The sequence below is a fragment of the Protopterus annectens genome, chromosome 1.part2 (genome assembly GCF_019279795.1).
Source record: "Protopterus annectens isolate FY-2018-M chromosome 1.part2, PAN1.0, whole genome shotgun sequence".
NCBI classification, from domain to species: domain Eukaryota; kingdom Metazoa; phylum Chordata; order Ceratodontiformes; family Protopteridae; genus Protopterus; species Protopterus annectens.
This window is the reverse complement of record NC_056727.1, coordinates 776,901,998-776,926,080: the sequence shown is the minus strand read 5'-3', so window position 1 is coordinate 776,926,080 and position 24,083 is coordinate 776,901,998. Positions and strand designations below refer to the sequence as shown.

The 24,083-nt window shown below is 40.3% G+C and overlaps 1 protein-coding gene across 2 annotated transcripts in view; it reads left to right on the top strand.

Annotated features, from left to right (window-relative positions):
• Positions 1–24,083, top strand: part of CRIM1 (cysteine rich transmembrane BMP regulator 1) — a 1,731,222-nt gene that overhangs the window by 1,658,277 nt on the left and 48,862 nt on the right. For both annotated transcript variants that reach the window (XM_044058922.1, XM_044058913.1), the window contains 2 exons: positions 4,722–4,916; positions 10,686–10,808. In XM_044058922.1, coding sequence (XP_043914857.1) covers positions 4,722–4,916; positions 10,686–10,808 — 318 coding nt within the window. The remainder of the gene's footprint in view (positions 1–4,721; positions 4,917–10,685; positions 10,809–24,083) is intronic.

Sequence of the window (24,083 nt, the reverse complement as noted above, 5' to 3'; positions counted from 1 at the left end):
CATTTACAACAGCATTTTATAAAGTAGGAAAGATACATGAAAAATGCGCTCAGTTTATTAGAATATAGGAAAACATGTAGAAAATATTAAATAATTTGAAATGAAGCAGGATAAGTAAAAAGTAGAAAGATTCAAATACTGATTGACATCAACAGTAACATTATATACAATATAGAAAAGTAATACAGTTGATGTGAATTTTCATGTTTTTAACCATTATCAGAATATTTCCACTAGCTCATGGATAATTCGCATTTGACAGGAATCACTAAAGCATTCATTAAATAGTAAATAATACGATTATAGGTGTGCATTTGGTACCAGCACAAAACAGTATGTGGTAATACAGTTCATTGCAAGTCTGGGTGGAACCCACCTAAATTTTGAATGCTGTTTACACGTTTTGGTTATACAGTGTTGTTCAGCAACAGCTGTGCATAATAGCTGAAGCAACGGGGGTGATGACAGTGAAGAAAACTACAACAATCTAGTCAAGTCACTGAAAAGAAAGATGATTGGTTTTATTTGGTTTATATTCAAGCAAGACCAGATTAGTTGTGTGACTGAATGGAAGTGATCCAAGGCTTTACAAGCACATTATAATAAGTGGATGATGGGTTTGAAAACCACAGTACATGGCTTCTTCATGAAAAGTGATCACTGGGAAACACAGAAGTGTTTGAGGTTTTGGAGTGGGTATACTCTAAGAGTCGCAGTTCTGATGGCAAGGCAGTGTTATTTCATCAGTGATCAACCTTCCGGACTCGTGCTATTTTTGTAGGTAAGTAGACAAGGTCACAATTGATGTTTTTAGAAGACTGAGTGATTCACTGGGGAATACAGTTCCACTCAAAGATTGTTTCATAACTTTGACGGTATCACATTAACTGGATAGCCTTAAGATCAGCAGTCAGAGAAAAAGAGAAATGAATTTCTGACTTGGCTATCAATTGTGATTGACTCAGAATTCCCAGTTTGTGTTCTGGTGGAGCTCGGGAAGGGGGGGGGGGGGGCAATCATTTTAATTCTTTACTTAATGGGTTTTTAGTAGATGTTCATTTCATTGTCAGTGTGCATACTGCGTATATATTCCTGCCATGTCTGTAGCTGTTCATATATCTTGGACTTATTTATACATATGATCAAAGACATGTATACACAGTATAAAAATAAATTTACAAGACTGGGGGAGTATTTAGTTTTCAATCCATAGGGCTGCACAGAGCTGTATGAATAGTGTGTGTCATCCAGATGAGGTATACGTACTGTAGTGAGTAAAGGGAGCCCAAGCAGCTATCAAATAAACAAACCAGCTGGCTTTGTTGTAGAGGCCTGCTTGCCTGCAGATCACCCCCACCCTCGCCGACAATACACACCTGCGCACTCTTCCGGTAGCACATTACATAATGTCTACTGGTTGTCCTTCAGAATTATCACAGCTCCTGAGAGCTTCCTGCTGTGAAACAGGACATTGTGTTCTATAGTATGCTGTGTTCTCCATGCCGGAAGAGCTGCTGATAATTGGGGACTATCCACTCAGAGCAGGGCAGATAATAATTTTGCAGCTGTAAAAACAAGCTATGAAACATGCACTGTGTTCAGTACTGAAAAATTCCATACTCTCTTTCTCTCTCTGTCTCTCAGAAAGGGAAAAAAATCCACCGTCTGCTTAGAAACATTGGTTCAATTCAGCATTGCTATTTACAGAGTCAGAATGGCAGCCTTGTCATAAATGTGACTGTTAAGAAGTAAAGGAAGGATTATTTACTCACAGAAAGTGCTTTCTGCACAAACACTGTGCCCTTGTAGAGAAGAAGAGAAACTGTTGTAACTAGCTTAGTGTCAAGGTTACAGAGATCAGTAAATGGACTGTTCATTTCAAAGGGCAGACCACAAAGACTGAGCATTGTGGCAGATGTACATAAGATTTAATACGACAAATGTTGCAAATGTACATAAGGTTTAATACGACAAATGTGGACCCACTTTTTATGCAGTGGTCAGAGCAGGAGAAGTAAAGATTAACCCTGTAATACTGGAGCTAGAAGTCAGCATCATTATAAATGCAGTCCTGTACACCATGGCTCTTCTTTAGGTCCTACCACAGTGTGCTTGTCTTTGTTTGATAGGCTGAGTAAGGCAATGAGAGGTAGCCTGTAAGGATGTGTCTGGAATTTGGAGTAACAACACCTTGTCAGTACTCCCACTTGCCTAGACTTTGGCCTCCACCACTGCTTGAATAACTGTCCCCCTGTGCAAACACATACCCTCCCTCAGGGCAGGCTTGCCCATCTTCCCTAACAGCTGTTTCAGATGTCCAAGATACTGGCCATCTCTGGCCTTCTAGGCCTTACTGAGGGCTTTATCTGTCTATGTGACTGAGCTGGCTTAGTTCAATTATTTATGAAATAATATACTTTCTCCAAAGACCCCTGTGGCACTGCCCACAGCCGAGGTCATAGAAACATTGAAAGAATATTGGAAAAAGTGCAATGATTAGATTGCTGCTACACTGGTTAAAGTAATAACTTAAGTGAGAAATGATATTTTAAACGTTTCTCTTATTGAGGACAGCAATGTAAATACAACACGGTCAAGAATTTGGATAGTCTATATCTATGAACTAACATGCAGAAAAAGATTAAAAAGGAGCTTAGGGAAGGATACAGAATGGATTTAGAGAAAGCATAAGCTAAAACTCATAAACACTGATTACTTTCAATGAATTAAATTCCACATGTAGTTGTCTTAATGTTTCATTTCTAGATAATATCAGTTGCTTCTGCAGAACCTAAAGTCCTAAATTAAAATGCAGATTCAGCACGATGTAATGAGTGAAGAGCTGTGCCAATGTAAATCAGATTCTGAAGAAACACTTGTTCATGTAACAGATGTAACAGTTAGGAGGATGCTGTAACTAAAGAAAGGAAAAGTGGGTACTCTGATGTCGTATTGAGTGCATATGCTAATGATCCTTTGATTATTATTTGGATCTGTAATGAAACAATATACACCGAGTCCTTGGATCCCCTAACATTAACTCAACAACACCCCAGTAGCAGAAATCAGTTAAAACACACTCTAAAATTGAAAGGATGAAATAAACATATAAAGAGAGTTTTGTAGCCACCCCCAACCCCCCCCCCTCTGCCGGCCTGCCCTCCAGCACTGCCCCACATCCCTATTACTTAAAAGTACTGCAGGAAGGAGGTTGCTTCCAATCCTCATCTACTGCAGTCCTCTAATGATAGCAACAAATTCAGGCACAGGCTATAATACAAAAAGCCAGCTTTAATGCAAACTCATACCGCTCACCACACAGTGATACTCATTACAGCTCTTTGTGCAGTAATACTTTTGCCGCTCAGGGAACAGTGATGCTCATTACAGCTGTTTGGGCAGCGATACTCATCACTCACTGCGCAACGATATTCTTTTGGTGCTTTATGCAGTGATATTTAACATTTGCTGCTCATTTCACAGAAATATTTGCACTTACAACTATTTTTGCTGAGATATTTACTCATGCTGCTCTGTACATGATGATATTTAATTGGGTTTCAGGGAGGGGGTGATATTGTGGTGGAAGCATTTGTATGTGGCAGTTTGGAGAAGATACTTCTTTATATGAGTGCAGAAAAAGGGATAGGCACTCCAGTTTTAGGGAGAAGAGGAATACCTCCAATCGACTGGTTGACAGGAGAGAGAAGCTGTGATCTCTACAGGCAGTTTGAGTAGCAGTTTTATGTAGAAATGGTGCATTGAAGGGTAGGAATCATAGATTGTAACGTGATGGTCTGAATGAAGTCCTGCTTGGCAGCCACTGATTGAATGAATGCTTTTTTATTTGACAGCTGTTTTATCACTGTATGTAAACACGTTTTTTGGGATGGAAAAGCCCCATCCTCCCCCCACAAACCTCAGCATGCAGGGGTCACCCCCCCTTGCTATTCTTATTGTCAGCTCTGGGTTACTATAACAAGGAGTAATTAGAAACCCCCTCTTGCAGCCACATATTCAGAGGAATCAACATACAGGTGAACTGTATGAAAATACCAATTTGCTGACTGTTGAAGAATTCTTCAGCTCCTCTTCACTAATTAACACTGAATAAAAGCAAAGAAACTACCCTAATGTATCTCATTCAGTCTCAAAATGTGCTTTGCTTCATCAACAGGAAACTAAGTAAATGTATATTTCTGGTATATGATGCAACCACATTTGTATTGATCATTTATGGTATCCTAGGACAGTAACAGACAAGTATATATTGCTGAAATAAGATGTAACTGCATCTGCATTGATTATATGTGGATCCTATGCATTTTGGCTGTAGTAGTTTTGCTGTTATGATTCAGTTTAGGAATGGTCAGAGCAGTACATGTTTCAGTGTAGAGTGATGAATTGTGAAATCACTTCCTGTTAGGTCTACACATGATGATATCACTTCCTGTTAGGTATACACAGTCAAGTTTGGGGAATATTTAAAAGTACTGCACTGTAAATTAAAGACAGGTGAAGCACAACAATTCTACTTGGTATTCTTAGGCTTGTGTAGGAAGTGATAGCAGGTAATTCAGAACTGTGATTTTTATCGTCACAGATCTGCATTCTGTCTAACAAGTTCCAGATCATATGCTCAGTTCACTATATTCTGTTAAAGGCTTCTTTTGCATTAAAGGTTTCATTTTTTTCCCCACTTGTTTGTAATTTTGGAGCAGAAGATACCTTGCCTAAGAAAGTGGTGTGTCATTTTAATGGGAAGACCTACGCTGATGAAGAGAGGTGGGACATTGATCGATGCACGCATTGTTACTGTCTTCAGGGGCAGACCCTGTGCTCTACAGTCAGCTGTCCTGTTTTGCCCTGTAGTGATCACATCAGTGACGAGGGAAGCTGCTGCCCAATTTGTCCAGGTAGGGAATATGACATAAAATGATGGTAAAACTGTTGTTGATTGGAAATTTCTGTATATTCCTTTAACATGTGCTGTGAAGTATTATTTTGATTAAAATAATGTATTGATTGCTGCCCAATTTGTCCAGGTAGGGAATACGACATAAAATGATGGTAAAACTGTTGTGGATTGGATATTTCTGTATATTCCTTTAACATGTGCTGTGAAGTATTATTTTGATTAAAATAATGTATTGATTATGACCTCAAAGTTATGTAGTTTTGTGAATGATAATTTCAGGTAAAACAGCAGAGTATCCTTGTCATGTAGACAAGACATATGCTAGAAGCACTGGTTGTTTGAATTCTAATAGTTATGCAGGGGCCAGAGGACTGTCCAAAGACAAGGAAGAGTGAGAGGTAGTGCTAAGCTTTCTGCCCTCAAGGGGTAACAAAGGAATTCAGTCATACTGGAGCACTAACATCCTTGGTGCTAACCAGGGTGGGGCATGGGTCTGTATCAGGACCCTCTAAATGAATGGGGAATGGGATTTTTGAAGTCAGCAGGTGTCTTATAGAAGTACAGTCTAGCTGTCCACTGGGACCACTACATGTTCATCCTTGAGGGTGGTTGCCAGAGGTGTAGATGGCTCTTCTGGTGCCCAGTACCACTTCTCATCAGGTGTCCCTTAACTCATTCACTCCAATGGAGCTCAGAAAGGTTGCACTGTAACTTCCAATGGGCGGAGCCTAAGCCTTTTTGCAGAATCAAATTATGTCCTCACATTTCAAACAAATGTTCATATCTCTGGAACCATAGGGGTTATGAAAGAAGTATAAATAGCTACCTCTTCTGCACAAACTATTTTTTATAGTGGTAGTATTCTCTAGGTTCTGGGTCTTAAAAAATTGAATTTTATAAGTCAGAGTGAACACAGTGACGATTACATTTGTAGTATTTTGTAAACAACTTACAATATCTCAGAAACCTCTTAAGTTGCACACATACTGTCAGCAGTATTTTATTCATCTAGCTGAGAGCTTTTATATGAGCTAAGGAGTTCTGTCTGTGTTACTTGGTTGCTGAGATATTTAAAAAATGTGAAAATTATATCTATATAAATATCATAAAAGTAACATTTAATATCTCTTTACGTGCAGAAGACAGAGGTCAAATATTAATGTAGTTGAGTTTGCCATTGTGTAAGCTTTAAGATGAAATCTTTTAAAAAACTTGTACATAGCATGCTTTGGGAATTATTGATGCAAAAATAAACAAGCAATATTTGACAGCTAGAGGCATCAGTTGGAGGTAACTGCATATGCACCTGGTGGTGTCACTCGGATGTAATGAGTTAACACTTGAGGAGAAGAAAAAACTCTGTTCTCTGATCTGGTGTTCCTCCCTTCTCACCCAGTCACATTTTACATGGAAGCCAGCCCAGTCTGATGGTTTGTCCTTAATGTAACACAGTTTATTTGTTATTTATTTTTCCTTTTAGGCATATGTTCTTTCTCTGTGCCCTGTCCTGTTGCTCCTTTAGCTTGTATCCAAACTTTGCTAACTTCACATCCAGTGTAATAAGTTGTTCCCTCACAGCAGAGTCAGAATGATTATCTCATCATCTTTATTGTTGCTCGAATGTGCTTTATTTATAAACATCTCCAACTTACTATTAACCTTTTGGATTTCAGTCAGGATTGTCAGTAACAACAGACTTACAACCTAACTGAAGTCAGATATTTCTCAGCGCTTACTTCCTTCTCGCCCTTCACCATGTAGTCAGCAAGCACTTTGAAGATGTTGACAGTCCTGGATGTCCTTACATGTTTTTTTTTTTTTTTTTTTTCATTTTCTTATCAACTTGCATTACGTATATTAAGTAAGCAATCATTTAAATAGCATTTTATTAATTTTGGGAGAAAAAAAGTCCAACTATCTCCCTGGCCTTACCTTTTAAGAAACACAGCCTTGAGGAGCAGCCAAATGCATTTGTCAAAAAAGTAGTTTAAATACCTCGGTTTCAGTCTCTCCTACTCTATATGACACGGACGCTAAAGCATTTGATATGATAGAAAGTTTAAAGTTAAAAGAGAATTACACTTCACAAACGTTAAAATGAATTGGTTACTTTCTGAAACCTCATTTTACATTTAATTTTATTTCCAGTTATACTTTTGATGTTAAAGTTGCAAGTGATGTTGCAGCTTACAAAGATTATATTGTGTTTGATTTTTTTTTTAGTTTCACAGCTTTCTTAATTTTTCTCTGTAACTACACCCACAAAATGATATCATGGTAGATGCTAGGTTACTTCTTTATAAAAGCAGCTTCTTACTTACAGTATATTTTCACTACAAGATCCTCACGTATGTTATAATGTAAGGTGTTCAACCCATTAAACTTGGTTGGCAATTTTCACAGAAGTACAAAAAACTCCTAATGATGCATTTAGTATGTAAATGCATTATCCTGTACATTACCTCTTTAGTGAAGAATTGGGGGTTCAGTCTTTCATGATTAAATGGCAGAGATTTTCAGCCTCTAGAAAAATTTCAGTGGGCCATCCTTATCAAGAAAAGAAAATGCAAAAAATAACACGCTTTTTGCATCAAAAACTGTATGAGTTGATGTATATGGTATGGGGGGTTATATCCAACATTAACAGTTTATTTATACTTGCTTCAGAATGTTACAAATGTAGTTTAAACATTCCTCAAAGAATGTAAATTATAGAAATGGTGACCTTATCTTTCATACCATATATAATTCTTCCCATCAGTTCTCGGTTTAAAGAAATCATGAGAAATATCCAAGAGTCTGAAGAAATCAGTCCACGATGTGAAAAACATGGCTTCGCTACCAATCTTGAGGAGAAATTCCCCGATCGTCAGTAGCTCACAGGAAAAGAAAAAAGACAAACTGCATAAGCCTGAATGCTTTTCTCCATAAGAAATCATTATCAGCATGATTTTTAATTGTGGGACAGCAATGATTCACTTTTTAGGGCAATTTCTCCCTTCTTTGAATTGGTGCAACCATTGAGTTGGCATACATTAGTTTGGGGGCGGGGCGCTCGCCCCCTGTAAAAATACAAGTGAAAAGGAATTTTTGCCCTCCTAGTTTTCTGGCATTTTTTCATTCTTTTGAAGTGACACCTTTCAAGAAGTCAGCGTTTCAAAGCAGAACCAAAAAATATATATGAGAGTATCTATTTCTAAATTAATAATATATTAATTAGCAGAGTACTCTTAGTGCTTCTTTCTACCCCTCTTACCTTTAAAGACAGTCTGGCCCCTCTTACCTTTGAGACAGTCTGAAAATAAATTGAAAGTGGTAAATCTTCCTGTATAATGAAACCGTTTTCCCAAACACACATACTTCTGTATCCCCCTTTTCCTTCCACACATGCTGCAGTACAGAGACAGGTGTCCTTAGAAAAAAGCAGAACTTAATCTGTGGTTACATACTTGTCCTGTCGTTCTAAAACTGAAGGCTTCCCTATCTTACAGAACTGGTACATGCTAGATGTCATTTGTGAACCAAACTCTAGTTCATCCTTAGATCAAATGAAGCAAACCTGGCTCCTTTCCCAGGTTTCTAGATTTCAGTAAATGATTAGAATCTTGTTTGTTGCCTCTGCATTGAAAAACAGTGGAAGATGCCTTTATAGAGAGCTCTCTTTAGATCCATAGCTCCTGAATTGGGAGACCAAGACTGAAATATACACGCACTCCTTTGTTCCTTAGATATTTCTTGCTGCTGTTGCTACCTGGGTCATGGGGCCTAATGTACTACATTGGAAACTTGCTGCATTTGAGTCCTAAGAAATTAAGCCTTCAAATATTTTCTGCAGTTCACAAATAATAAAAGAGAATTCATATAAAAGATGCCACTGCTGGCTGCAAAGGAATCATATATATTTTTTAAGTTTTCATTTGTTAGCTGGATGAGTGTGTTTTGGGAGCACTCTAGGACCACTGTCTGGTTTAGTTGTACATGATGTCAGGCCTTCCCAGAAGTGTCAGTGCTTCATTTAGACCCCTCATCACAGATGGAGGAAGTTTAAGGCCTTACTGGATGCTAAAGGATTGGTTGCAAGGGAAGGCTGTATGTGCAAGGACTGGCAAGATGGTCCATTGTGTGATGAGGAGGAGAAGGAATCTAAGAGAGCATGAGACTCTGTCTAGGCCAAAGAACTGGCCTCCCAAAACATATGCAGAGTCTTTCACCTCATGTCCATGAAAACCCTTACTGAAGATGAGCTTTATGTCTTATGAGACGTTAGATTATGATATATTTTGTGCTGAATGCTGTAAAAGAGAAAGCAAGGCATCAGCACCCTGACACCCATTCTTAGGTGCAGTGGAGTGAGCCCTTATGTCCCTACAATGTATCTTCAACATTGAGCTGAGGCTCAGAAGACTACCATTGTTGGTTTCCCATTAACTTGAAGACTCAGCGGTGAGCGATAAGGACACACCTGTAGGCCCTTCCACACATATAAGCCCTTACTTGCATCTGATACAGTGAATCTGCCCAGCTTGTTTTATACCTGGTAGGATGTGACCAAACAGATGAAGGAGCACACAGTTTGGAAGTGTAAATTGAGGAACCTGCATAGGCCTGTCAGCCACCAGCGCCCCTTATGCTGCCTCTCATGAGCCATCCTGCATCCCTTAGAATAGGATGGCCACCTCCTTTCTGCAGACTAGCACTTCTTGTAAAGCTGAAGTTTTTCTTCCTCCCTCTTTGGAGTACTGTTGGACTGTGGAATAGTCAGATACTGAAGTTCCTATTTCTGAGACTGCCTTAAGCATCCCAATGAATGTCTCCTTCTTTGGGGAAGCTGTCCAACTTTTAAGGTGTCACTTTTGTTCTTCCTAAAATGGACTTGACTAGTATCTTTGGAAAAAGGACAAGGAGCCTTGAGTCATTCAGTCCTTGGAGCTTGTCATTAGTCATGCTTTTTATATACTTGCATGTCCTTTGGCCCATAGGAACATGCATTTAGCCCAGAGCTCAATAGCATGTCATACCATGCAGACACATATTAACTCTTCAGTCTGGTACAGGGCTCAGAGACCCCAACACTCGGCTACAAATTCATAGGATACAGAGTGTCACATGTTTAGACATGTTAAGCTAGATGGTGTTTTCCTGTGCTGTATTACATACACTTAATGGTCATTGCTTGTTGTTCCTTTTTCATTACCAGTCCTTGTTGCCGATCAATGATTTTGGATGAGTTTCCACACTTCTTAATTCTCTGGTCAGCTTCAGTTCAGTTACTCTTGTTTAACCAAGTTTATGGGTTAATTATTTCTCGTGAAACACAGGGTATACAAAGCTCAAACCCTTTTTTTGAATACTTTCTTTCTTTCAGTGCCCCCACAACACATACACAAATGTTTTTCCATAGGTTGAGCATTTTTTCTTTTACCTTTCTAACTTTATATGTGTTCAGTATTCATTCAGTGTTAGCAAGGTAAAATATCCTTAAAAAGCTAAGTTTTTTAGTTATAGCCTAGAAGCTTTAAGATTGCCAAGCAAAGTGGAGGCTATGAGAACTAAATTGAGAATGTTGTGTGTATCAGCTTCATTTGAAATTTATAACTTTAACTTCTAGGTTGTATTGCATATAATCTAAAACAAAATACTCCTGCAGCATATACTTATGGCACCTTCACTATAGTTAAGCTTAGTTAATACTGTGGATTGAGAGATGATGCTCAAGAGGAGTGTTGTAAGAACAACAGATAAGTTAATGTTCTGCTTTTTGTCATAGAGATGTATGTTCCTGAACCTACCAATATCCCAATAGAAAAGACAGACCGTCGAGGAGAGAATGATCCAGGCTTACCTTTCTGGCCAACACCGGGTGAAAATGACATTGCACCCCAGCTGAGAGGTAAGAGCCACAGGCATTTGTACTGTAGTTGACCATTAAGGCCAGGCACATATTATTTTCCTTCTGTACAGCATGCATCCTGCATCACTGCATAAAGAACCCATACTCTTGGACCAAGGGACTAAAGGAATCTGCTTTTAAGGCTTAAGATATAATGACTGTTGGAAGCGTATCAGTGTATCAACTGAAGTTTGCTGAGACTTAATGTTGTCAGAGTGTTGTCTTTTTTACTTAGTTAATACAGTAGTGACCAGATAAACTTTAAGGTGTGCATTGCATCCCCAGGAGGCAACAATTTAAATGTCGGGAACCACTGCAGCAAGTTCTGAAATGCAGAGACTGAATGGCCAAAAGATTGGACTTTTATATACCGAGTCCGAGATGCCATTTCTTGGAATATTCCTTTTTCTCCTAGCATAGTGATCTATTGGTATATATAAGTTCAGGGGATGTGGGGGCTTGACTCTGCCCTGCCACAAAAAGAAGTTGTAAGGAGTAGAGGGATTTTCGAAATTTGCTGTTCTCTGTGTTTTTGGTCTTTTTTTTCAGCTTTTCGGCACTCAGCATTTCAGGTGCCAGCATTTCATTAGGGGTCCTTTCCAGAAATATTTCTATACAGTAACTCATATGCCATCATACAAGGTGGTTCTACTTTTAACCTATGTTTATCTAATTTGCTGTAGTTTTCCAGAGATTAATGTAACAGAAGATAAGCTAAATGGCTAACTCCTGTGAAAAATCATATTTGTGTAAATCACATCTTTTTTCCATAACATAGCTATGATATTTTGTAAGTCATTTATATCATTGAAGTTAGGATTGTTTGTTTGATAAAGAAAAATATCCATTTTAAAAGAAAAAGTATTCTGCATAGGATAGTATGTAAACTGAATGTCATCTTTTTAGACTGCCCTTCATATTTCAATATTTTCTGCACAGAGCTAAAGATTAGCATATTAGATTTTTATCAGGCTATCACTTTACACAGTCTACCTGTCTGTATGAAGGCTTAGAGCAAAACAACATAAAGTGGACCAGTATTGAATCAATTTTATCAAAAGGCATTCCAAACAAGTAGGCAGCTGGTCAGAACTAAATATGTTATTACATTAATAAAAAGTAAGCAGTTGCTTTTCGTAAGTTGTTGTTTGTCTTTCGGCATTTCCCAGTAAGGGGTCACCACAGCGGAACTCCGGTCCGCTAATGATTGGCAGTAGATTTTTACGAAACGCTGAGGTGCCAGCTCAACTCTCAACCTTCAACGAAGGCACGCCCATTTACGCATACATGTCTTTTGAATGCTACCCAACTGCGGGGAGGACATGCAGACTCCACACAGAAGGCACTCCCAAGCCCAGCCAAGAATCGAACAGGAGAACCTCTTGCTGTGAGGTAACAATGCTACCGCCGTACCACCGTGGCTATTCGTAAGTAATTAGCATAAATTGAACACTGATAAATAAAACTATATCTGTTTAAGGATGCCACAGTAAACATCAGTTTTTGAATAGCTTCATGCATGTAAGTATGAGAAATAGCCAACTGGCGGCATGGGGTGGGGGAGTTAAACCCTGACTGTGAGTTAGGCAATCTGAGTGTGGTTAGCAGCTTGAGCATCGGATGTAACTGGCAGAGGGGATTGGTGGTCCAGTCATGGGGGCAGGTTGGGGCTTGAAATGATTGCCAGACTGGGTTTGTGTTAGTGGCAAGGAGGATTGGTTGCCATAGCACTCAGGGAAGGCAGATCCTCAAAGGCATGTTTCGCTGTCTGACCCAACCTAACAGACCAGGAGTCACTGCACTGGGGTAGGACCTTGGGAAGAAAGCCTTAGCATGGATGACAGCATTTATGGCACTGCCAACTTCTAGCGTCTCTCCACCTCCCACACATCAGTCTCCACTTCTACTCTCCACCATGCCTGTAATGTCCTATGCAAGGGGAATACCTGCTGTGTTCACATTTTCCTTCCGTCTTTCAAGGGCAGTCCAAAAAATGGGTACTACCATGCAAGCAAATGGAGCAGAAACCAAGCAGCTAATGGTCAGCTAGGGCAGCAGTAAGGGACCAAAAACTTTCACCTGAGTAGGAGCTATGAGATGTGAAAGTGCAATTTTCCAATTGTAAAGGTTGCATTATTTTTTCCAGTAAAAAACATTGTTATCTTGGCACTGACACAGACAAACAGACACATACACAAGCTTCAGAGTGACACAGCTGTAAACAGAGTAAATAATGAATCATACACTTAAGATCATACTTTTATTCCTTGGTAACATCTTCATGTCTTGTCCGTGCTTTCAAAATTGGTGTTGTCTAGGCATTGGTAGAATAAGTGTTATGCTATATTTTATGGAAATAGGCTACATAGTTGTCAGAAGTATGCACAGTGACTTACCTGTAAAAGGTGTGTGTTTGTATGTAGATGTAAGACTGTAAGGTATGGAGATACAGATGTTTTAGGGCCTCTAGACATGTGCAGTGATCTGTCTTAAAAAATTGTCATGAATATAATCATATTCCACAAGAGCCATAAATAGACTAGCATAAGCAGATGCAAAGGGGGGCACCAACGTCTGTAGTTTTAATTTGTCTAATTTGTCTGTACCACACCTTATCAAACAAACAAAAATGTTCTGTAGACAGAACATACACATGTCCAATAAATATTGCCTCCAAGGGGAGTATATGACTAACATTTTAAGAGCTTCAAGTTTATACTTTTGATGAATATTTGTGTATGGGCTGTAGATATGAAGCACTGTCTGGTACATATCATATTGCCAAACAGTGTTAGAAATCAGTAAAAATGTCCATAATCCCTAACATGAACTATAACTCCAAATAGGCTCTACTGTGAACTGATTTATCATTCTCCCTTCACCTTTACAGAAACTTATTACAACTGGAAACTTTGGGCTGTCCCAGGGAGGTGTCCACAGTTTTGTGCATGTTGGGGAGGCAGTAGAATGAGGGTACTTCTGGGCATTCATGGGCCAATTTCTTCAGTAAATCCTGAGTCAGCAAACATACTGAACAACTTTAGATAGCAATATGTACTGTTTCCCATGTGCTTGAGTATGTATGATTTATTAACCAGCCTGTATGTGTGCTTATGTAAAAGATGCTCCATACTCACTGTGAGATGTTGATTACTGTTCACCACTACAGTATTTTTGCCCTCATCAGAAGACTTGATAGCTAAACTTCTATTATGTGTAAGCTTTTATAAAGCTTGTGACTCAAACTTATTAGTACTGTAACAGACACCAAGAATGATACCACAATACCAAAGCAATATATATATATATAATCAACATCAACAAATGGCTTAGTTTCTGGTGTTATTCCAAGGGAATCCAGTATCTGTCTGCCTGGGTTGACATGCCTCTATGCTTTGCCAGATATGGCCTCCACCTGTCACACCTGGAATTCTGGGTCCTGGCCAAGGCTCTTGCCGCTCCCATTGTGCCTTTTTTAGACAGTATCCCAAAAGACAAATCTCCCAACATAAAAGATCTGTCAAAAACAAACTGAAGGTCATGTTGCTTAATGCTAGGAGCCTTAACCTGAAAATGCACTCATTGGAGATTTTCCTCAAAATTGAGGATGCTGACATCTGTGCGGTCACGGAAATTTAGTTCAGGGCTGCGGAGAGCACCTCTGCATTACTAGGCTATACCTTATTCCAAACATTCCAACCCCAAAATGAGGTCGGGAAGACTAAGGGTGGTGGCGTCTCTATCTTCATTAAAGACAGGCACACCTCTAGACTGGTTTGTCAGCATGGCACACTGGAACTACTCCAAGTGCAACTGACAGATGGCAAGACACCCATCCAAGCTATAGCCAGCTATAGACCCCCCTACATGACTCAGGACACCCACTCCTCCTACCTGGACCTACTTGACTCCATCAAGGTACCCCCTAACACCCTGATCCTTGGTGACTTCAACTGCTCCACCATAGACTGGGTGAACTATTCCTGCACTAATGCACTCACCCAACGATTCCTTGACTCCCTCATTTCTAACACATTAGACCAACTCGACTCACCCCCACAAGGGGAAATTACATTCTGGACTTGGTTCTCACCAACATGGGCAACCGCTGCACCACTCCCATAGTATGTTCTTCCCTAATGAGATCAGATCATCACGTTGTCTCATTCAAAGTTTCTATCTTACCCCCTACCACCACCATAACCAGGGTAAAAGACTTCTCAAAAGCTGACTACAACCTCCTAAGGGAGGGTATCTCTGGCTTCACACCACCGCCTCTCTCAGAGAATACAGACAACTATGCTGAACAGTATGCCAATGCAGCATACAAGCTTCTGTACAACTGCATGGACTCAGCCATACCCAACAGAACTAAAACCTGCTCCTCAAGGAAACACAAACCTGTTTGGTGGATATGCTCTATCAACAGGCTTTACAACAAAAGGAAGCAACTGTTGTCCAAGGGTAAAAAGGAACGAATTCCAAATTGGAAAAACTCCCTCCTTAGCCTCAACAAACAAATTAGATCACTAGTGAAAACCTCCAAAGCCAATTATGACTTGAAACTAGCCTCCTAAACAAAGGGAAACCACAAAGCCTTCTTCAGTTACATCAGGAACCTCCATGGCAAAGCCCAGGTTTGTTGCAAATTAGTACTCAATGGTTCCACTTACACTGATCCTGTTGACTTAGCCAACCTGCTATCTGACAGGTTCAGCACTAACTTCACCCCCCTGCCCCCCACTCAAAGGCCCATTTGACACCCACGCTTCACATCTCCATAGATCAAGTGTTAAAGGCCCTATTCAAGGCAAAGAACACAACTTCCATGGGACCTGATAGTATCCCAGGCTGTATTCTGCACCATCTCCAGCAAGAACTAGCTTCGACATAGAACACCCTATTCAACCACAGCCTAAGTACAGACTTCATTCCAGCAGAGTGCCATTGTCTCCCCTTGCACAAAGGTGGTGCCACTATTGACACTGGTAATTATCACCCCATTAGCTTAACAAGTCTGATCTGTTAAGCCGTAGGCAGTCTCCAGGCAGTCTTCAAGCACTTGACCCCACCCGGATTTGTCAAGTAGATCTTGCCTGTTGAACCTAGTTGACGACTTTGAGGCTGTCACTAAGGCCCTGGATGAGAGAAAGTCAGTACATACAGCTTAGCTTAGCTTGACTTGACCAAAGCCTTTGACACAACCCCCCACTCAGGCTTCATCGAAAAGCTAACACAACTTGGCACAAATCCCTGTCTCATCAGGTGGGTGGCCAGCTGGCTCACCGATAGGACCCACTGGGTCAAAATAGATGCCTCCACCTTCAACAGCAGATCTGTCACAAGTGGTGTTCCCCAGGGATATATCCTGAGACTCCTGCTGTTTGGCATATACTTCTCAGAGGTCCAGGCAAAGACAAAAGACCTGTGGCTGACCAAGTTTGTAGACGACTGTAAGTTGGGTGCTGTCATTGATTCCACAAATGATGTTAACATACTGCAAGAGGGTCTGACAGCAACAAGTGATTGGTGCCAAAGTCATGGCCTTAAGTTAAATAAAAAAAATGTATTGTCATACCATTCTGCAAAAACACGGCTTCTACTGATTACCACATCAATGGCAACACCCTAAGCACACAACCTGTGGTGAGATACCTGGGCACTCAGGTTGACAACAATCTGACATTCGAGCATCATGTAGCAGCAGTGGTCAGAAAAGCCTTTTACTTGGTTCATCTCATAAGTAAAGGGATTGCATCCAGAAAAAAGGAGGTTATTACCTCTCTGTACTCCTCCCTCCTTAGGCCAGTAATTGAGTGTAACAGCCCGTTTGATATGTACCTCTCCAAACACCTGCACCAACTGGAAAGGCCACAGAAATACCTCACAAAGAATCGATGGCTTCCAACACCTGTCCTATGCGGACAGGCTCAAATCACTATCACTCTACTCGGAATCATACAGATTGCTGAGAGGTGATCTGCGTCTCACCTACAAGGCAATCTCGAACCCTACCCTACTAGAGATGCTACATATCTATAAGTCTAACTTCTCACACATTAACCACTTGAAAGGCTTGAATCTAATATGCAACATCAACAAAACCTGCTGGAGAGGAAGGTTTGTCTCCCAGAAGCTGCCCTGTCTCTGGAATAGACTTCCCATACATGTCAGAGTACCTCGCTGACTCTGTTCAAGCTCAACCTTGATGAGTGGATGGGAAACCACAAATTTGTCCCAGGGGTTCCACCTGTGTCCCTCATTGACAGGGGTGACAAGTGCTGACTGAGGTTTCTTTTTTGGGGATAAACTTTTGGCTAGGCTTGTAAGGGCCCCAGGGCCATTAGCTTAGTAACCTCTTATGATCCTATGCTATTTATTAAGCAAAATATTTTTTTTTTTTAAAAGTTCCTCAACTTCAAGTTAACTACTTGCAAAAAGCTTTTTATTTTGTCATGTCTAAATGGAGGAATACAATTGCTACCAGTCTGTCATCTATTAACATTCATTAGAATAGAGTTAAAATCCTAGTCATGTTCTTCATTCAAACAAACAAGTTCTTCCATAGAGTTATTGTATCCTTTTAGACTTGCATGGATTCCTTATAGTATCAGTTTTCAGGACAGTTGTTACTTGTATAGTTGTAAATACAACAGATGTATCTTGTGGCTAACTCTGATGGTCTCTAACATCAACTTGTATAGTTATAGTAAGTTATAAACCCAAATTTAAGATGTCCAGTTCAGTATGAGAAAGTAATGCCCCACAAAAATAATAACATTATTAGCAATACATTCAGTTTCGGCCTTAGAAGAAGTTGTAGTTAATGTTAGCTAAGTTGCAGTATCTGTTATCATGCAAGAAAAAAGGTTAATTTATGTACAAAGGCATATCTTTAAAGCCAGCAGTCTTATTGTTGTACTGTTTGTCATTGTGAAAGTCTAAACTGATATAAGTTATCAGTTACACTACCTTTTACAGTTAACAAATTCAAAAAGTTCAGTCTATGTGATTGTAGAGCCCCTTTCTTCCCCTGCCAGGAACATATTCTACTTTTGCAGGCCCTCCATCACCTCCCTGATGGTTACACCTTCAGTTTGAATAGTTATTCTATTGATTGTCCACCTACTGAATTCCTGGTGGTCCAGTCCAGCATAACTGTCAGATTTTGGAGTGCTATCTCTAAGATCTCTTATGGATCAGCCCAATGAGCTAGAGCTAATATGACTTCTTTGAGCTTCTTCCTTATCACTGGTATCACCTACTTTCTGTGATTTATTCTGTCTCCTCAGAAAAGCCTGATTGTTTTCATAATCCTGAAGATCTCTCTCTGACATTCCTTTTCCTCTTCTTGATTTTATCCTCTGTCTTCAGTTTGTCAGTCAAGTCCTTTGTTATATGTCATCTTAAAAGGGACAGCCTTAGCTTTTAGAGCAGTTTGCAAGGTTTGAACTTAAAAGCTGTCAAGACCCATGTCATGATGTCATAGTCCACATATTTTTTTAAAGTAGTAGTGTTGAAACACACATATTGCCACAACAGTCAGGAAATCCTTCTATGTGGCACACCTCATCACGAAGGGCTTTTCATCCAGAAAAAAGGAGGTCATTCTCCCACTGTACTCATCCTTCATCCTTCATTAGACCCATTATAGAATACAACGCCCCATTTAGTATGCATCAAAAAAGACATCTGCAGCAGCTGGAAAGGCCACAGAAGTACCTCACTAAAAGAATCACAGGCCTAAAGCAGATGCCCTATGTTGACCGTCTAAAAAAAACTCCACCTATACTCTGTTGGATATCGCTACTCAGAGGCGATCTCTGCTTAACATACAAGGCCATGTCAAACCCAGAGCTGTTGGACATGCTACACTTAAAGAAATCCCAATCCCTCAAAGACACATGCTCCAGGGATCTAAACCTTGTCATCACAATGAACAAAACATGCTGGAGGAATAGGTTCCTGGCCCAGAGACTCCCCAGACTCTGGAATAGACTGCCCATACATGTCAAGCAGAGCACCTCTTTGGCCCTCTTCAAAAGGAACTTTGATGATTGGATGGGAGACAGGAAATTCATCCCCGAGGATCACATCATTCACCCTGCTAGACAGGGGTCTAGGGAAGTAAATACTGTGGGAAGAAATAGCCAGGGAATTGTTATGGCTGGGCTTTTATAGGCCCTAGGACCAATAGCCTAGTACCAACCTATGAATCTCCCATACTAGTTTTTCATGTTCAACCAGATATCTGTCTGTAAGGATGCATTATATTTAGGGGCAGATCTAAGCACTGCCTCCTTCCATCCTAGAAAAAGAACTTATCAGTGACATCATTAAGATCATAAGGTGTTTGGAACTTAAAAGCTGTCAAGACCCATGGCATGATGCCATAGTCCACATACTTTTTTAAAGTAGCAGTGTTGAAACACACACACACACACACACACACACACACACACACACACACACACACACACACACACACACACCTTACACACTCCCTTATATGTAAAATGTTTGAGTTTGTCATATAGCTTCTTCTCAGTCTGTTGAGTATTCCACAGGAGTGCTGGAAACCAGCCCAGTGAATAAATCCGTAGGAATCCTATCATAAGAAGTTCAAGGCAATTGAGCCTTGCAACCATTACACCACTACCCACATTTAGGCTGTACCCACTTTCTGTAGGAGGGCAAGGTCAGTCAAGCCTCGGCTGAATTTGTGGGAACCCATCCAATCACCCTGGCCCCATTTGGAGGATGATAGTGCATCACACTACTTAATCTGCAGGGAGAGCCTATTACAGTGATGATGGAAGACACTGTGTGATGACCTTATCTCTCCATCACATTGTATTTATTTGCTGGTGAAGATTTAGCACCCTGTTTTAACTATTAGTGGAAGTTTCAGAACAAATGGTCCCTAATAACATGGAAGACGAGGCTTAGATGTCCCCTCAGACGTCTGTGTGATACTATATAAAAGGACAGTGCTTCCAGTCTCTCTTGGCATCTTAGGGTCTTTAAGCAGTAATGTTTTAGTTAGGAACTTCTGGGGTCCTTGTAGTTGTTTGCTGTGTCTAGTGAGCTACAGCCCGATGGAGCTGTTTTACTCAGTAATTGGCCTAATCAGTGCTGAATGTAAGGGAATGATAACCTCCTTAGAGTGCATGATATTCTCTTGGAAATTAGTTGCACTAAGTTGAAGGATTTCCTGACTGCTGTTGTCAGATGATGATGAAATGAGAGCGAGAATGATCAATCCATGTTCCAAGGTCACCAATAAAATCATTGGTCTGAAATGTGGTATTATCTGTGCTGTTTGCTAAGGGAAGAGGTTGTTTATCTGATGTGACAATAGTGTACTTTTTTCCTGCATTTAATTCAAGCCCATTTTCAGTACAACAGGTATTTACTTGACTAAGTTCTTGCTGCAGGGTTAAGGTGTAAGAGGGGAAATTGACAGTAATTCTCATTTTGCAGTTATTTGCAGACTTGTTTATTCAGAGGTTTTGGTTTCCAGTCAGGAGATAAGAAAAGTAAATGCTAAACAGGAAACATTTCAGCACTGAACCATGGAGGGCACCACTGGCCACCTTCATACTTTCTGATAAGGCACTTGCCACTCACCCTGTCTGGGTTCTGTCTTTTAACCATATGGAATTAGAGTTAAACTTACTTACAATGCCAGCTGTGTGAACAGGAAGACAGTCTATGTAACCCTCTCAAAGATGTTAATTAAATTCATTAGACAAGATCTACCCTTAACAAGGCCAAACTGCTGTGGCTCTAGTCTAATGAAATTTTGGATATTGTAGTTTATCTGGTCAGGCTTTGCAGATGAGATTTACCAGGCTGATAAGTCTATAATAACCTGGGTCAGTGGTAGGGCCACCCCTGATGGAGTGGAGTCACCACTGCTGAGTACCAACCGTAGGTTAAACAGTCTGAAGAGTGTCTCTCCCACGGCATGCTTAGTACCATTTATGAAACGGTCAGGTACATTGTCAGGCCCCATGGATAAAGTACTTTTGGTCTTAGAAAGCACCCCCAGTACATGATCCTTTCTTGGAACTCTGTATAGAACTTTTTGGAGCAAAACTTACACTGTATGTTTTGCCTAGTATATTGGCAATGCCTACTAGGTCTAAATAGCAGTGCCATTTTGAATAAGTTCAGAGCAATGCTGAATGTTATTTGTTAGTTTCCTAATGTAATTAAAAAAAGATTTATAATTGACGTGCTTCAAATGCTAATAATATCATTTTCAAGGCTTTAGTAATATTTCTGATAGCATCCTTAATATGATAAATAAAGGAGATTTTTTTATTATTATAAAGTTTATGTTGGTAGACTATCAAGGTAGTTTGTTTTTGCATTCCCCATCATATTTTGCTCTGGTTGGGATTGCCAGCTCTATACATTTATCTAAATGGGTGTAGAACTCATTTGTGAATCTACTTGCTGTAACAACATTAAGGCTGAGGCTGCCATTAGTGAATTTTGAAACTTCGTCATAGAATTGATGAGATTAGCACATTTAAAATCATTAAATTCTGAGACATTTAGTGCAGGGCATTAGAGATTTTGAAGGTGAAAGTCACTAGTTTATGGTCCAACTTAACTGGAGCAGGACATACCAGGGGAATAATGCATGAAGTAATAATACATCATTACCATAATGATCAGAGTAATGGCAGAGGTTCGACTCCCACCTGTCTTATTAAAAGGGCACATTTCAGTCCCTGCTTCATGAACAACTTTGTTTCCTTTTTATCCAGACGTAGAATCCAGCCTTCATATCCTGGATGATATGGTTGAATGTGGATGCCTTCTGGAACATCATTCTCCTGTGTCCCCACAGATGTTTCCTTTATTCTGCTCTGAGTTGATGCCACTTTCAGTTCTAAGTGTTACAGTTCGGCTTTTTCCTCTCCACCCAGAGTATTTGCTAAGGTAATCCCCATGGTGGCTAAAGCTCCTGGGAAAAGGAGCTCTGTGTCCTTGCCTAGCTGGACAATTGGCTTCCAGTGGCCCTGTTATTGGTAGTATTCCTGGAGTAGATGCTTCCTTGGCTGAATGTCTCGGGAAAACTACAAACTGGGACATGTCCAGTGTAATCCCAATGCAGTAAATTGCCTTCACCAACACAGACGTGGACTGTCTCTGTAATTGATCATTCCTTCTTACAAATGGTGGGGATTTAGAAAGTCATGAACTTGATATTTACAGTGAGGTTACAGCAGAAATTCCAAGCTCAGACCTTTCTGTTCCTTCTTGGCTGTGCCGGTTGTCACAATCCACTGGTGCAATTTACACACCAGAGAATTTGAGTGTTGCATTATACTGTGAGGTAACATTGGCTGAAGAATCAGTATCCACTCACATATTTACTTCTGGTGCTAGATGCCTGTTGCTGGCACCTTGAGTGGTGGAAAAATTCCCACTAATCTTCAGGTGAGCATCACCTTTCTGAAGCCGTACCTGTTCAAGGTGTTGACAACAGATCGTTCAGTGATAAAATGTGAAGATCACTTGTACTTCTCAAGAGTACAAGGGGGAAATCGTACTTCTGTGGAGGGTTTGCCATCAACTACTTAGAAGCAGGTACAGTTCTTTTAACCCCAAAGTTTCTAGAAGAGGAGCTGCTTCTGGCACTTCTACTTATTTGATCCTAAAACAATTAAACTTTGTAGCACTGAACACATGGTCAAACAACCAGTACTGAGAATGGATGCATGCTTGCCACCAAACTATATATAAGTGCATCACTCTCTCAGCATTTCACATCTCTGGCAAAGTAAGCATTCTGGTGGATTCCATATTGTACTCCTCCATATCTCTTCTGGCGCTATGGATTCGGTAATCTTGTTAGAATTTTCAAAGAGGCACATTCTAGGGATCGACCTATTTGTCCCACAGGTAAATGCACTTTTCCCCTGTTCTGCATGGTAAAGCAGGTCAAGGGAATGCTATTGGTGGATATTTTCTACATTTCTTGACAAGGAAGATTTCCCATACGTTTTCCCTTAGAGTCTGTCTGACTCCATACCTTGTTTCAGAGAAGAAAAACGAAAATATGTCTTCAGTGATCGCTTAAGGGCCAAGAAGGGTGTGTTGTCTGACCATCAGGTTGACATCAACAAAAGAAGTCCCCCGGTCCTATTTAAGACGTTTCCTGCACTGGTATAGTGATAGAGGACTCCACTTCATGGTCTGGCTCTTTCTGTAGACCTGTCACAGTAATTTAGCTGGGAGGTGATCATCACCTGTCAGAGCTGCCTGCATGATTTGAACTTCAGTGATTCTACATTCAGGGTAAATGTGTCAACTATTTGTATCATGATCTTGTGGAAAGCAGGATTGTGACCCAGCAGCAGCTAGCCAGCTTCATTATGGGCCAGCCTGTGTTTTCTCCGAAAGTACTGCCTGAAATGTCTTTAAACCAGTCCTTTCAGCTTCTTTTTTTTCCAAGGACAAAATCGACCATTGTACTCTAAATGCACAACATCATTTCAGGTATTACTTGAAGCAGATGCATAATTTTAGGAAGATAATACAGCTGTTCATCTTCTTTTCTCAGGGAGAGAAGAGCTTGCATTTGCCAGGTAAACACTGCCCAAGTGGATTACTTTATCTATTTTCTTTTCCTTTGAGGAGCTCATTACCCTTTGGAAAATACTACTGTCAAGGGTTACTCCACTTTAGGCATGATTGCTCCTCAGACTTGCTTCAGGAATGTCTTCACTGCAGTCATGCGCACTTGACCATCTGTTCACAGTTTTACCAAACACTGTTGTGTGGACTTCTAATGCAGGAGGCAGTCCTTTGCTGGAGCTGCACTATATTTAGAGTTAGACTTGTGTGCTGTTGCTACTGGTTAATCTCTAACTTGTTCCACCATGCTGGTGTTACTGCTTGGCATTCAGTTCAAGTACAGACCCACCAGGGAGGGTCCCCAGTGTTAGCTGTGCCAAATATGTTCTTATCACATTAGTCGATCTTCATTGCAAGCTCCATTAGGGGCTACACACACATTATTACCACTCCTTGTACTTAGGATGGCCGTTCATCTAGTGACTACTTTCGGTGTTCCTTGTAAATTGGGCAAGTATATATCCATAGATCAATTTTAAAGTAGTGCTAGTGTCAGACCTCAGTTGTTTTTTCTTTACTTGTAAGAAGTGGGCGTGCTCAGTGGTTGGGACAAATTGTTGATATTATGGATTGTGTGTGCTGTCACACTGTAGAATGCAACATCACAACAGGTGCTGC